Source organism: Bubalus kerabau, chromosome 5 (genome assembly GCF_029407905.1).
Source record: "Bubalus kerabau isolate K-KA32 ecotype Philippines breed swamp buffalo chromosome 5, PCC_UOA_SB_1v2, whole genome shotgun sequence".
NCBI lineage: Eukaryota > Metazoa > Chordata > Mammalia > Artiodactyla > Bovidae > Bubalus > Bubalus kerabau.
In genome coordinates this window covers 56794366-56809923 of record NC_073628.1, presented here as the reverse complement: position 1 = coordinate 56809923, position 15558 = coordinate 56794366, and the positions used below count along the sequence as shown (strand labels likewise).

Sequence of the window (15558 nt, the reverse complement as noted above, 5' to 3'; positions counted from 1 at the left end):
AATGGTTGCTAGATATTACATTATATGTACATAACTTATCACAGTCTACTCACGTTGACGTTTCACTAGTTTAAGAGCGGCATAGAAACTTTACCTCTCTTTCCCTTCCTTGTTTATAATTGTTTTAAACATTTCCTGTATGTATATTGATACCTACCTAAGACAGTGTTAGGATATTTGTTTCAAACATCAGACCTTGAGAAAAAGTATTTAATTTTTTAAACACTTTTCATTATTCTTTCTTCCTGATGTTCTAAGATTCCTTCTTTCCTGATGATCTGAGATTTCTTCTCTGCTTAGAGAACCTCCATGAGCCATTCTTTTAGGGTAGGTCTGCTGGTGACAGAGGTCTTGATTTACCTCTTTGTTTCTGAAGGTTGCTGTCTGGATGTAGAATTGGGGACGGCAAGTCTTTTCTTCTAGCACTTGACAACATGTCACTTCCTTTTGGTCTCCATGGTTTCTGATGCAAAACTTGCTGTCATGTGAATTGTTGTTCCTCACAGGTAAGATGTCATTCCTCTTGCTGCTTTCAAGGTCTTTTTTCTTTGCCATTAGTTTTCAGAAATTTGTGTCTTGGAGTGGATTTCTTTGAATTCATCTTCTTTGAGGTTTGCTTAGCTTCTTGAATCTGTATGTTTTATATCTTTTGTCAAATTTGAAAAAATTTCAGTCATTATTTCTTCAAATACTTTTAAGCCTTACGCTCTTTATTTTCTCCTTAGAACTCTGATGCCATGGATATTAGATATTAGATCTTTTGTTATAGTCGCACAGGTCCCAGAGGCTCAGTTCATTTTTTTCATGGCATTTTTTTCTGTTTTGTTAAGATTGGGGATTTTATATTCTGTCTTCCAGTTTACTGATTCTTTCCTCTTTTCCACTGGCTGCTGAACCCGTCTTTTGAATTTTTTTTTTTTAATTTCAGTTTTTATATTTTTCAGTTCTGAGATTCCCATTTGGTCATCTTCTGTTTCTTTGCTGAGATTTCTTTTCTCCCCTATTTGTTCCAAGCATGTTTGTAATTGCGTGATGAAGCATTTTAATGGTGGCTGCATTGACATGTTTGTTAGGTTCGAATACCTGTGCTATCTCTATGGCAGTGTCCGTTGGTTGTCCTGACTCTCCGGGAGGGCGTGTGCTCAGTGTGTGTGCCCATTGAGCTGCTCGGTTGCTGACATCTCCATCACCTGGCCCAGGACATAGGAGGCAAAGAGAAAACCCAAGGATCTCACAGCTGTGTTGTTCCTCCGATCCTACCGTACCCAGCCAGTCTGGCTCTTCTTTACCTTTGTTTTCTGTATAATGTCCAGGATGTTTAACTATACTTAGCAGGAGGAATTAATTTCTTTCTTAATTCTTTTAAATAACAGATACCTATCTCTATTGTTTAGCTTATACTATGATGGTGCTACTGCAGGGCCAAATTCAGAAAATTCAACTACTCCTCCTGCCTTCAAGAGGAAGAAAACTTGCTTTTGTTAAATCAACGCTTAAGGGCCTGCTGATTTTTACACTCTTCTAAAATGTTTGAGTCTCTTTTTTCACTGAGCCATCTAAATTGTTATCTTGAACTGTTAAGAGCTTCTGTTGCTAGATATGAAGATATCTTGTCATGAAAACATTTATTGCTTAGTGTTAGGAAAGCTTATAGATTTGAGTATATGTTTAAAAAATGAAGAAGAAGAAACATTGGTGACCCATACAGTTAGGGCGATAAGTGTGACTCATGCATTTTTATCTGTAAGGGTGATACGGTATTTTTAACTTAGAATATGTGCTAAGTTACCCTTTTTTCCTTCTCAGCTGGAGTCGAGATGGTCATAAGCTTGTGAGCGCTTCCACTGATAACATAGTGTCACAGTGGGATGTCCTGTCAGGCGACTGCGACCAGAGGTTTCGATTCCCTTCACCCATCTTAAAAGTCCAGTATCATCCGCGAGATCAGTATGTTTAATCTGAGCTATTCTTTCCTGGGGTGGGTCTGATTCTGTCTGAATTATCTCTAAGCTCATGGTAATTTCAGTTTAAGGTTTCAGGAGACAAAAGCACACATCTCTTCAAACCTCTTCTACATGAATGAATTTTTCTGTCTTGGTTGGTTCTGAATCGATTTCAAAGATATTGTGGTAGTAGTTTACAATTAAAAACTGGCCTATAATAATTAAAACTTTGAAATGGGCAAAGATAGAAATAAGTATAATAACTGTTCTTGACCTGGGGTTTTCCCCCAATTGTTTGAATTTCTTTAGTACCGGAAATAGTTCATTATGAAAACTACATTTAAGGAACTTCCCTGGAAACCCAGTGGCTAGTACCGTGTCCTCCCAGTGCCAGGGGTCCTGGGTTTGGGGAGCTGGATCCCACATGCAGCAGCTAAGATCCAGCACAGCCAAATAAATAAAATATTTTTAAAAATTATATTTATGTAGCTGCTGCTGCTGCTAAGTCGCTTTAGTTGTGTCCGACTCTGTGCAACCCCATAGACAACAGCCTACCAGGTTCTGCCATCCCTGGGATTCTCCAGGCAAGAACACTGGAGTGGGTTGCCATTGCCTTCTCCGGTGCATGAAAGTGAAGTCACTCACTTGTGTCCGACTCTTCGCGACCCCATGGACTGCAGCCTACCAGGCCCCTCTGTCCGTGGGATTTTCCAGGCAAGAGTACTGGAGTGGGGTGCCATCGCCTTCTCCTGTTTATGTAGAGTTACCCACCATTCAGTTACTGAGATACAACTATTTTCATTTCTCTAGGTTCTCTTTTAGTTAAGTTCTCATTAAGTTTAAAGCTTATTATATAGTGCTGCATAGCTCACAAAGCACTTACTAGCTCACAAAGCATTTGTCTGTGTTAGCTGTACACAAATATGTATTTTTACATAGTTTTAACTGATGTTTTGCTTTTTCATTTTCATGCATATTTTACCAGTTTGCTACATCTTCATATTTATTTTTAATGATTACATTTTGTTTTGTCAAGGTAGGATCCCATAACTTTACTCAGTCATTTCCCTATTATTAGAAATTTAGAGTGTGGTCTTTTTCAACTATTTTAAATATCCTTGGGCTGGATAGGTTGATGAGGGTAGTGGATAGGAATTAGGGAAAAAGGGCAGAGAGTCAGCTTTCTGATACCATAGCAACTGCCAATGTGCTATTCATATTTTTAAACAGGAACAAGGTTCTCGTGTGTCCCATGAAATCTGCTCCTGTCATGTTGACCCTTTCAGATTCCAAACATGTCGTTCTGCCCGTAGACGATGACTCCGATTTGAACGTGGTTGCATCTTTTGATAGGCGAGGAGAATATATCTATACAGGAAATGCAAAAGGCAAGGTAAGCCTGGAAGCTTAGGAGCTGGTGAAATAAGTAAGCATCACTCATCCTGCATGTTGGCTCATTTCATGTTTACTTGTTCTCTTTTCTTTGAAATTTCTTCTATCCCTTCTATCCCTGAGTGTGCTTCCTGCCTGTGGCAAATACAGCCTGTTCTGACATGCCTTAATAATTTCTGTTCTTTGGATTTAGAGTGGTCAGAGACTATTCAATCTAGAAGAGGATGGAGGGCCTTTACTGGGTGCTAGCAATAAAGGGCCATTACTAAATTATAAAATTTAAAAATCATCAATGGAATATTGCTAACAAGATGTCTGATATCTTGGTCTGAAAATATTGTATAATTTAGGCCACGTCAGTCTGTTGTTTTGTGTAGTAAGAAGTTAGGTTAAAAAAAAAGGTTAAGTTTTAGGATCCTTTTCAAACTTGTTAGAGTTTGAGTTCCATTGCATTTTTTTTTTTTCCTTTTTGACTGGGTCATATCAGTTAGTATGGCTACCTAAGAGAGTGGCAGGGTTGTGGGTACTTTTGTGGTAAAATGCACCTACAGTGTACTGTCTTGACCACCCTTAAGCGTGCGGCTCAGTAGTGTAAAGTACATCGGTATTGTGCAGCCGTCACCGCCATTTATCTCCAGAGCTCTTTTCATCTCACACTTACCTTGTATTTATTAAATGACTTGCTGTTCCTTACTCCCTTTCAGCCCCTGGAAACCATCATTCTCCTTTCTGTTTCTATGAATTTGGAACTCATCCAGTATTTTTTGCGTGTGACTGGCTTATTTCACTTAGCATAATGCTCTTAAAGATTCATTCATGTTGTAGCACATGTCTTCAAAATTTCTTTCCTTCTCAAATCCAAGTAATATTCCATTGTATGTGTATGTCACATTCTGTTTATCTGTTGATGGATACTTGGGTTGCTTCCACTTTCTGTCTCTTGTGGATAATGTTAAACACCGTCTTTTAAACATAAGTTAAGACATTGTCTTTAATTGAAAGGGGTAAAAGCAAGTTGAATAGAGATACTTAGGTTTTCACCCAGTCTTTGCCCAGTTTTAAAAACAGAACCCGTATCTAATAACTGTAAATTATCAGAATATTTACTTACTTTTTTTCTCTGTTAAACTTTAGATTTTGGTCCTAAAAACCGATTCTCAGGATCTTGTTGCTTCCTTCAGAGTAACAACTGGAACAAGCAATACCACAGCCATTAAGTCAATAGAATTTGCCCGGAAGGGGAGGTGAGTGCCCGGAAGGGGAGGTGAGTGCGGCCTGTCTCTTTAGAGACGGTCTTAAAAGTGAGCAGAACGCAAAATACATTGAGAGTCATAGTTTTTGTGTATATTATACTTAAAGTTTTTAAGAGTTTATTTAAAAAATATTTATAGAAACGGTTACTGTCTGGTTCTTAAGTTTGTAAAATTTACTGCATTGAGCCAGCAGACACATCTTACCGGAGGTTCACAGGCAGTTGCTTTACAGAAAAGATGTCTGAGTGGTCTGTGCATAGAACCAAAATGCCTGGCACATGGTAAGCACTGGGCAGAGATGAACTATTTATTATATTGTAATCAGAATTGATACCACAGAATTCACATAGTAATTGAATATGCAGTTTACTTACGTGAAACTTATTTATCCTCTTACTTTCAGATGTTTTTCTTAGTAAGTTTGGTTACCCAACTAGAAGTAGATATCAACAGAAACAAGAAGAAAATAGGTTGTCAACAAGAGAAATTGTCAGTAAGAGAAGGGATGGTCACTTTAGTTTGTATAGAAATCACCGTTCACACTTAGAAGACATTCATGTTCAATTTCTTTTGAATTCAGAAAAAGTTAGTGAAGTCTGTAAGAAAGTGGCAAAATAAGTTGTATTTTAGACAGATTTCCAACACTTCCAATGTTAAAAATTTGGGCAATCCAAATGATATATTATTAACTCATTAAGAAGAATATATTGTACTGTAACTAAAATAAGCCAGAGGAATGAAGTGTTTATATATATTTAACTGTAAACTTGTAAATTTGGGAAACTGGTTTCAATATATAGGTTTTGGATTTTAGTCAAATACTGGTACATATAGGGTTCAGGGATTACACAGGAAGTACTGATATAAAGCATTTTCTCACTTCACATTATATTTTAGCTTGAAAGGTGACAAGTAGATACATAAGTAGTCTGGTCCATTATTTTAGATTTTCACTCAGTCTCTTCCTTATTTGTTTGTTGTCTTGTGGTATTCTTAGTAACTGGTAGCCATGGAAAATGTTAACAGGAACAGATTTCTGACCTCTGGTGTTGATATTTTTATCGTTTCTGTAGTTGCTTTTTAATTAACACAGCGGATCGAATAATCAGAGTTTATGACGGTAGAGAAATCTTAACCTGTGGAAGAGATGGAGAGCCTGAACCCATGCAGAAATTGCAGGACTTGGTGAATAGGTACGTGCCATAACCCGGATGAATGTGTGCTCATTCAGTACCTGGGGTCCGGTTCTGGTTCTCCTTGGGTACTTTCTTTGTCCTTAGGACCCCGTGGAAGAAATGCTGTTTCTCTGGGGATGGGGAGTACATAGTGGCAGGGTCAGCCCGGCAGCATGCCCTGTACATCTGGGAGAAGAGCATTGGCAACCTGGTGAAGATTCTCCACGGGACCAGAGGAGAGCTCCTCCTGGATGTAGCTGTAAGTAGGATGAGAGGTTGCTGCTGTTACTTACGTAACACAGAAAACTGGATTCACTCTTAGAACTGACTTTTCTTTGCTTCATTAAAATTTAGTGGCATCCTGTTCGACCCATCATAGCATCCATTTCTAGTGGAGTGGTATCTATCTGGGCACAAAATCAAGTAGTAAGTATTTTTCTAGTTATGCTTTGAAACTAGATACTCTCTCTGTATCAATGACCCTTGCAAATAGTAAGACAAAAGTTACTTTAATGACTTTCTTTTCCACGTGATTCTTCTAACCTGATCAGATAGCTCTCTGCAGCTAGTTTTACTTTACTAGGAGGGTCTTGGTCCAAAGCCAGTTTACTAGCTCTGTTTTCAGGGAGAAAGTCTAGGGTACTTCCTGGTATATTTTTCTGTTGCTTATTAAGATAGAGCTTTCTTGTGCTTTTCCTATTTTCAGCTCAGTTAGATTCTGTTTTGCATTTGATTTTATTTTGAAAATTTTAATTATATTTTTAATCCATGTAGTCATAAGAAAACTTAACATTTTACCTCAGAATTACATCTTAAAAAGATTAAGGACATCCCTGGTGGTCCAGTGATTAAGAATCCACCTGCTAATGCAGGGGCCACTGGTTCGATCCCTGGTCCGGGAAGATCCCCCATGCTGTGGGACAGCTAAGCCCCTGTGCCGCAACTCTGAGCCCGAGCTCTAGAGCCAGTGCTCCGCAACAGGAGAAGCCGGTACGTTGAGAAGGCCATGCACAGCAGTGAAGAGTAGCCCCACTTGCCACAACTAGAGAAAGCCCATGTGCCGCAGTGAGGACCCAGCACAGCCAAATAAAGAAGTAAAATCATTTTTTAAATCCTTAAAATGTTTTAAAGAAGACAGTTGTTCATGAAAGAATTGCAGTTAATAATATGGCATGTTTAAGATAGGAAATGCCTTAAGATAGTAAAACCTATAGATATCTAATTTTTATTATCTGCCAAATTTGATCTCAGAATTTTGAGTCTCTCATGCCCAAGCCTTTCATTTATGTCATTAATGTCTAGAATTACAGACTGTTGCTTTCTTCTATGGTTAAGTAGTGTATTTTGTTTGTGGCATAGGAAAACTGGAGTGCATTTGCGCCAGACTTCAAAGAATTGGATGAAAATGTAGAATATGAAGAAAGGGAATCAGAGTTTGATATTGAAGATGAAGATAAGAGTGAACCTGAACAGACAGGTAATATTTCTCAATTGCAGATAGTATTTCCCAAAGGAAAAATGATTGTTTTAACTCAGTACTCATTGTTAATTTGTGCTGAAAATTCATTTCAGCACTTAGTCTAATTTTTTTCTCTAAGCTTGCACTTTTAATAGTGCTTTTAGAATCTTTATTTGTAAGGCATTGACTCAGAGCTTATATGGGCATTACTAGGGCTTGAGCAGCTCTCTAATGAGGATTTGCATACAGCACCTAGCAAAGCCACCCACACATGCTGGGTGCTGAGCTGCTGTTGGGTATTGTCATTCCTTTGTCAGTAACAGGAGGTAAATAGCATGGACTTGAGTCAGACTGCCTTAGACAGAATACTTATTCTTTAAACCTGAACTTCCTTATCTGTAAAAACTCTGCCTTTTAGGGTTGTGGGAAATAAATGAAACAGTTCGTGTAGAGGGCTCACGATAGTAGCTAGGTCATAATGAGCATTCAGATGTTCTCTTCTAATAGATCATGATCGTTGTTATTTTCATCTCTTGGCTTCTGAACTTCTAAATAGGAAACACCTTGAGAATAAATACCTCACTTTATAGCCCCCTAGTGTGTAAGCACAGGGCTTTGCGTCTGGCGGGGTTTGTGTGTATGAATGCGCAGTGTGCCCCGCTGGCACTGTCACTGACTGCTGGGCTTCTTTATGGTGCCAGGAATCAAGGAATTGGCGTTCAGGTTAGTTCTCTCCAGCCTGAAGGTGCCAGTCCTCACTTCTGTGACATAAGATATCTTGTATGCCTCAGGAATCTTAGGAAGACTGTCAGGACTATAGGATGTTTTGGATTGTATTGGTGTTATTGGATTGTGTTGCATGGAAAGCTTCTCAAACTTGTGCGTAAGTTGTTTCTTCTTCCCATCTCCTTGGCACATTGCACATGCCTTTATTGTAGCACTCACGTTGTGGAACTGAAATTATCCGTTTCTGTGTCTCCCCAATTAGACTACTGGGGCTTTTACACAAAAACTGTTCCCGACTTTCTGGGGCAGTGCTGTATCCCCCGTGTCTAGCATATGGTGGAAGTTCAGCACGAATTTGCCAGACGACTAAGTTAAATGTGTGCCTGATTTTCCTCCTTTGTTTCTCCTGGATTTCAGTTTATGAACATCGTAAGCTGCATGTAAGCAGCAGTCTTCCACTTCTTCTCACAGCCCTACTGTGTTTCTGCCCTGCAGGGGCTGACGCCGCAGAGGACGAGGAAGTGGATGTCACCAGCGTGGACCCTATCGCGGCCTTCTGTAGCAGGTGAGCTGGAGGCCAGGCCTCAGGGTGCGCCTCCTCTTCAGTCTCTGGGTGTGCTGCTCAGTCCCCACTGTTCCTCAGTCCCGTCTGCCTTTAGGCTCAAAGAGTTAACTCCTGTGATGTGCAAGAGGTCCCTTCCATTCTCCCTTGATAGAAAATCTTAAGGAAGTGAAGTAATTAATTTTATGCCATTTATTTTTACTACTCATTTTATCATATTGTCTGATTTTCTTTTATCCATCTTGGCTTTTGTCAAATTTTAGGTCCGTACCTGTTGCTTATGGTTAGATGATTCTGCCCTAGAGGAAGGGTTCATGGTTTAAGCAACTTTCTCCTCTTTTTTCCTATCCCTTTTCTGATCCTGTTCCAAATAGTGATGAAGAACTGGAAGATTCAAAGGCTCTATTATATTTACCCATTGCCCCTGAGGTAGAAGACCCAGAAGAAAATCCTTATGGCCCCCCACCGGATGCAGTCCAAACCTCCCTGATGGACGAAGGGGCTAGTTCAGAGAAGAAGAGGCAGTCTTCAGCAGACGGGTCCCAGCCACCTAAGAAGAAACCCAAAACAACCAATATTGAACTACAAGGAGTACCAAATGATGGTAAGGGCCGTATTTCCTCTCTCTCACCTGATAGACCCGCTCTCCAGCACAACCTGTAATATCCTTTCTGGCTGATATTCCCTTAAAGGAAGTTTTCCATGAGTCTTTTTTGTAGTGTTTTATAGCTTTGTAACAATTTTATCTGCTTTCACTTCTCTTTTAAAATGGGGGAGATTCTGCCCTCAGTACTTTTCCTATGATAACACGCTTTAAGTCTTCTGACGTCTGGATCAGTTTGTTTAAGTCTCAGGCTTCCTCTACCTCTCCTCCCACATTCTCATTAGGTGGTAAAGTATAATACTGGTCAGACCTGGACAGTCTTAATTCTGGAAGCCTTGTTAGTCATATGGTAGAGCCTGGATTCTTGCCTGGTCTGCTGAGTTCCAGAGCCCGTTCACTTCCTGCTTCCACATGCCAGTGCGTGCATGTGCACTCCTGTTCTGACCTGTGCCATAGAGTATCAGTGGGTCTTTGATATCCCTTTTCTATTTAGAGCTGCTGTCAGTCAGTTCAGTCGCTCAGTCGTGTCCGACTCTTTGTGACCCCATGAATCACAGCACGCCAGGCCTCCCTGTCCATCACCAACTCCCGGAGTTCACCCAAACTCATGTGTGTCGAGTTGGTGATGCCATCCGGCCATCTCATCCTCTGTCGTCCCCTTCTCCTCCTGCCCCCAATCCCTCCCAGCATCAGAGTCTTTTCCAATGAGTCAACTCTTCGCATGAGGTGGCCAAAGTACTGGAGTTTCAGCTTTAGCATCATTCCTTCCAATGAAATCCCAGGACTGATCTCCTTCAGAATGGACTGGTTGGATCTCCTTGCAGTCCAAGGGACTCTCAAGAGTCTTCTGCAACACCACAGTTCAAAAGCGGCACTCAGCTTTCTTCCCAGTCCAACTCTCACATCCACACATGACCACTGGAAAAACCATAGCCTTGACTAGATGGACCTTTGTTGGCAAAGTAATGTCTCTGCTTTTCAATATGCTGTCTAGGCTGGTTATAACTTTCTTCCAAGGAGTAAGCATCTTTTAATTTCATGGCTGCAGTCACCATCTGCAGTGATTTTGGAGCCCCCAAAAATAGTCTGACACTGTTTCCCCATCTGTTTCCCATGAAATGATAGGACCGGATTCCATGATCTTAGTTTTCTGAATGTTGAGCTTTAAGAGAGCTGCTATAGCTTGGTGTGAACCATATAGGCTATGTGTGCCTTTTGGCCAAGCAACTATTTCTCATGTAATGGCTGCTCTTTTGTAGTATTATAATTAATAACAAAACAAACTTTTCTTCTTGTGTTAGTGGACTTGGGACACAAACAAAACTCTTTGCTCATGGGTAGGCGGCATGCATGTGCTTGCTTGGGGAGACGTGTGGATTCCTTTCCAAGCCTATCTGTCCTTTTACAGAAGTCCATCCACTACTGGGTGTGAAGGGGGATGGCAAATCCAAGAAGAAGCAAGCAGGCCGGCCTAAAGGATCAAAAGGTAAAGAGAAAGATTCTCCATTTAAACCGAAACTCTACAAAGGGGACAGAGGTTTACCTCTGGAAGGATCAGCGAAGGGTAAAGTGCAGGCGGAGCTCAGCCAGCCCTTGACAGGTAAGGACACATTGGGAGCACTGTCTGGCTTTCTTCGTGGCCTTGCTTTGTACAGCCCCTGACTCCGTTTAACTGCAACATTTTTTTCCTTCCTTCCCTCCTTTTCCCCAGTGGCAGATAATTCTCTGAGTTTTAAGCTGCTCCCAAGGGCAGCTCAACCAGATTTGGCTTCATTCAGTGGCTGTTAACCTTGGGTCCATAACTAGGTTTCAAGGATCTGCATTCCCTTGATCTCCGCCCCCCCCCCCCCCCCTCAAAAATTCTTTTTAACAGCATTAACTACCTGCTACACTTGAATAATTTCTAAATGTTGATGCCTGGTCTAGCTCTCTCTTACATCCCAAAGTCCTACTGTGCCTAACTACTTCCCAAATTAAGCTGCTGCCAAGGGCAGGCTAAACCAGATTTGGCTTAATTCAGTGGCTCTTAACCTTGGGTCTGCAACTATATTTCAGGGGCTCTCCATTCCCTTGATCTTATGTGCAAAATATTGTGTGAATATTTTTGTGGGGGAGATGCTTATACATTTCACAGGATTCCTTTAAGAATCCATGACCCCAAAAAGGGTAAGAACCCCTCGTTTAATTAATATTTTCATCTATGTTTGCCTCTATGTTTTTTGTTTTGTTTTGTCTCAAAGATCCACAGATAACCAAAAATATGAGCTTCTTTATACAGCCCCTGACTGTTTAACTGTATCATCTTTTTTCTCTCTCTTCAAATTGTGCAAATCCCAGAGGTGGTGGTTTTCTCTCTCTCAGTATTCTAGAAACAATGATGGAGTTGTTAGTAGTACTGTCATGTTAAGGAAGAAGATGGGGTTTGTTTTTTTTTTAAAAAAAAAAAAACAAAACACAAGATATTATCCAAAAGACAAACTTTGTAGCTTCTTAATACCTAAGCTTCTTGATACTTACCGAGTTTTCGCAGTTTTCTAGGTTTGAGGGATTTTTATTGGAGGACGGAGAACAGTTTCAGTTTCCTATCAAATACTTGTGAATCTAGGCTAAAGGGTCTTTTGTTTGGAAAACAGTAATCAATTTAGCATTTAATTCTACTGAAACATTGTTGGGTTTTGGAAACTTTTCTTTCAGGCACTGCTTTAGTTAGCACAGTAGTCTCAGTTTTCTGTGGCTAGGTCTATAAATTTGGAGGCAGGACTAACAATGTATCAGTGGTTATATTTGAGGGGATTTTCCCACCATATTAAAAGTTTTAATTGTGTTAATCCAAATGTGAGGATATGCACTAGAATGCAAACCAGAGCTCCTCAAGCCCAGTGCACATTGTGAGCATCAGTTCTCTCCCACAGAGAAGCCGGAGTGCACTCAGTGCCTCCTCGTTTTGAGTATTCCCCCTCAAATTCACTAGATTTTCACAGTCTTAAACCGTACCACGAGGGCACTAGCATTTCCCCCCCAATAACGGTATTTATGGTACTCCACTGATTTATCACCTCCGCATTCAGTTCATTTAGGGCCATGTCTATGTATTTTAAAAAATGCCCTAGAACAAGTTATATGGGTATTGCTAACAAAGACTTCAGGTCAGTAATTGACTAATGTAAATAAAAAATGATCCTTCCATAACCCATTTCTTGCATAAGCTGATGCTACTACAGGAGAAACTATTTAAATTTCAAACCAATTTCCCTGACCTCAAATGCTAAATTGCTTCAGGATGATTTAAAATGTTGGCAAACATGTTGAATTAATTTACTTACTCTGACATAGTTTCCCAGTATCTTCAGAATCTGTATGTAATTAACCATTTGCTCTTTTAATACTAAGTATATGGTAAATAAACCATTTAAAATTTTTAAAAACCAGATTTTTCTTATGGCCATTAATAGTAACTAAATATTTTTGGCACTTGCCAAATTGGGCTTTTGTCAAAGGTCCCATGAAGTACTCTATGTTTTATGGCTCAGCGTATAAGAGCAGTGGTGTTTTTTAGCTATGCTTCAAAAACATCTAAATAACACTGAAAATCAGAATGTTGCAAAGTTTACTTAGCCCTAAATGAACGGGTTCTTTTATTCCCTTAAGTTCTCAAAATACTGCATTGAAATGTTGAGGCAGGTGTAAAATACATGGTGTGTGTACATGTCAGCATTTCAGAGCTCCTTCTAGCAGAGTGGTTATCACTATCAAGGCCTGTTAGGAGTTTATTCCCACTCACTTAGCTGACAAGGTTAAAAGAGGGTTAAAACCTCCTTAAAGGCTAAAACTTGTGTCTTGAAATAGCAGGCTGCTTCAGACTGGATTTTTATTTTCTACATTATTGTTATTAGGCATTTCAGTTGGTCAGCCTTAAATAGAGGCAGCTATTTTAATGACTTCATCCTTTAAAAGGACTAGGGGAGACTTGTACATAACAAGGCCAGAGTGAGGACGTGCTTTCTTATAACACAGACAAAAGAACTGCCTCAATTACTGCAAACATTTTACCAGTTTTTCATGATCATACTGTTTGGGGTTCGCAAGGGAAGAATGCTGAAGTGGTTTGCCATTCCCTTCTCCAGTGGACCAGGTTTTGTCAGAACTCTCCACCCTGACCCCCCGGTCTTGGGTGGCCCTGCACGGCATGGCTCGTGGCTTCACTGAGTTACACAAGGCTGTGGTCCATGTGATCATTTTGGTTAGTTTTCTGTGATGGTGGTTCTCTGTGGGCCATGGTATTAAAGTTCTTGTTTCTTCTGTCTGCCCTCTGATGAATGAGGATAAGAGACTTGTGCAGGATTCCTGATGGGAGGGACTGACTGTGGGGGAAACTGCTTCTTGCTCTGGTGGGCACTTGAGAGTGAAAAAACTGGCTTTTAAAACTCAGCATTCAAAAAACTAAGATCATGGCATCTGGTGCCGTCACTTCACGGCAAACAGATGGGAAACAATGGAAACAGTGACAGACTTTATATTTTTTGGCTCCAGAATCACTGCAGACAGTGAATGCAGCCATGAAATTAAGACACTTGGTCCTTGGAAGAAAAACTGTGACAAACCTAGGCAGTGTATTAAAAAGCAGAGACATCACTTTGCAGACAAAGGTCTGTATAGTCAAAGCTATGGTTTTTCCAGTAATCATATATAGATTTGAACCATAAAGAAGGCTGCATGCCAAAGAATTGATGCTTTCAAACTGTGGTACTGGAGAAGACTCTCGAGAGTCCCTTGGATGGCAAGGAGATCAAACCAGTCAATGCTAAAGGAAATCAGTCCTGAATATTCATTGGAAGGACTGATGCTGAAGCTCCAATACTTTTGTCACCTGGTGTGAAGAGCCGACTCATTGGAAAAGAACCTGATGCGGGAACGATTGAGGGCGAGAGAAAAAGGGGATGACAGGATGCGATGGTCGGATGGCATCATTGACTCAATGGACAAGAGCAAACTCTGGGAGATAGTGAAGGACAGGAAGCCTGGCATGCTGCAGTCCGTGGGGTTGTAAAGAGTCAGACAGGACTAAGCAACTGAAGAACGACATGATTGTGTACATTGCATACTTGCCTGTATAATCTGTACTTCCTTCTTCCCATCTTGTTCTCTTACCTTGGTTCCTTGCCCTTTTCCTATATGGATCTCCGAAATGGCCAGATGAAACCCCAGAGTGTGCGGAGGAGCAGGATCGTCAAAAAGGCCCAAAGGGGTGATGTGGTTGAGTGCCAGCCCTTCCTTAGAGGGCCTTAGCCACTAGCTGCCGTGTGGGATCTTCGTGAAAACCGTGACTCTCGGGGAGAGTGCTGACGCTGAGTATCGTAGTGGGCCGTCAGAGGTCTCCATTTCGAGACAACCTATCGTATCTTTTGTGTGGATTTCTTTGGGTGGGGCTTCATCCAGTACCATTTTGGAGGGCCCAGAGGCTGGCTAACACATGTTGTTGATTTTCGCTTGGCTCCCCAGGGTCTTTGAGGTAATAAACAGTCATGTCTCACATTCTTCCACATCTTGGAGGTTTTCAGTGAAGCAGCAGCTGCTGTCATTGTGTGTTTTCCACCAGATATTAAGAAATGAAGCTTGATCCTCAGTGGCTGAGGTGGAACCATCCTCAAAGATCAGTCGGACGGGTGTACAGTATCTGCATGTTCAGTGCTTTGTGGACTTTACTTCCCCATAAATGCCCTAGTTTTGCACTAGAGCCAAATTGTTTGAAGGCAGGATTATAGGTGTAGGCTACTGCTCAAGTTGATAAATGCCAGCTGTTTGTTACTATGTATAATTGATCAGTTAACTGAAGAAACTGTTCAGTAAGCCCCGATTAGTCTTGACAAAGCTGCTATAGTCTGTTGCATGTTGCAACAGGAGATTATGCATTTCAGGGGACACTTGGAAGACTAATAGAGCACCAATAGAAGTAATCTAGCCATCTGGAATCTGGGGCTCGAAAATTCTTCCCTGTCAAACAGCTCATCAGTATTGGATAGGACCAGTGGACCCACGTCCATGACGACGCACTTTCTGTGGTAGGGCCCGTCAGTGAAGCTTGAGGGAAACTCTGAACTGGGGACTTCTCAGAAAGTCTGTATCAGCATTGCTCCATCTGTCAGATTCCCCCTAGTTACCTTACACTTTCCAGAGGACAGTCTTCAGGATCAACACTGAGATGTGAGCAGAACCACCAGAGTCCCTGTTGCCCTGTGACCACTCAAGGATTGCCCAAGAAGTAGGGCTCCTTGGCAGTGAGCGCCGTCAGTAGGAAGGGTCTAAAGGCCTTGTGGGACGGTGGGCCTGAAGGGCGCGGGGGGTGGTGGACGGCGGGCCTGAAGGGCGCGGTGGCGCTCCTTCTCGAGGGCGGCAGGGGCCAGGCCGAGTGGAGGTGTCGCCTCAGGCCCCCTGCGCCGCCGCGCT

General features: G+C 41.3%; 1 protein-coding gene across 4 annotated transcripts in view; it reads left to right on the top strand.

Moving 5' to 3' along the window:
* RBBP5 (RB binding protein 5, histone lysine methyltransferase complex subunit) overlaps nucleotides 1–15558 on the top strand; it is a 39708-nt gene that overhangs the window by 20279 nt on the left and 3871 nt on the right. For 3 of the 4 annotated variants that reach the window (XM_055581730.1, XM_055581728.1, XM_055581729.1), the window contains exons 4-13: nucleotides 1807–1947; nucleotides 3174–3336; nucleotides 4470–4579; nucleotides 5662–5781; nucleotides 5869–6022; nucleotides 6118–6189; nucleotides 7123–7240; nucleotides 8444–8513; nucleotides 8885–9114; nucleotides 10523–10714. In XM_055581730.1, the coding sequence (XP_055437705.1) occupies nucleotides 1807–1947; nucleotides 3174–3336; nucleotides 4470–4579; nucleotides 5662–5781; nucleotides 5869–6022; nucleotides 6118–6189; nucleotides 7123–7240; nucleotides 8444–8513; nucleotides 8885–9114; nucleotides 10523–10714 (1370 nt within the window). The remainder of the gene's footprint in view (nucleotides 1–1806; nucleotides 1948–3173; nucleotides 3337–4469; nucleotides 4580–5661; nucleotides 5782–5868; nucleotides 6023–6117; nucleotides 6190–7122; nucleotides 7241–8443; nucleotides 8514–8884; nucleotides 9115–10522; nucleotides 10715–15558) is intronic. The other variant, XM_055581732.1, reaches the window with a different exon arrangement.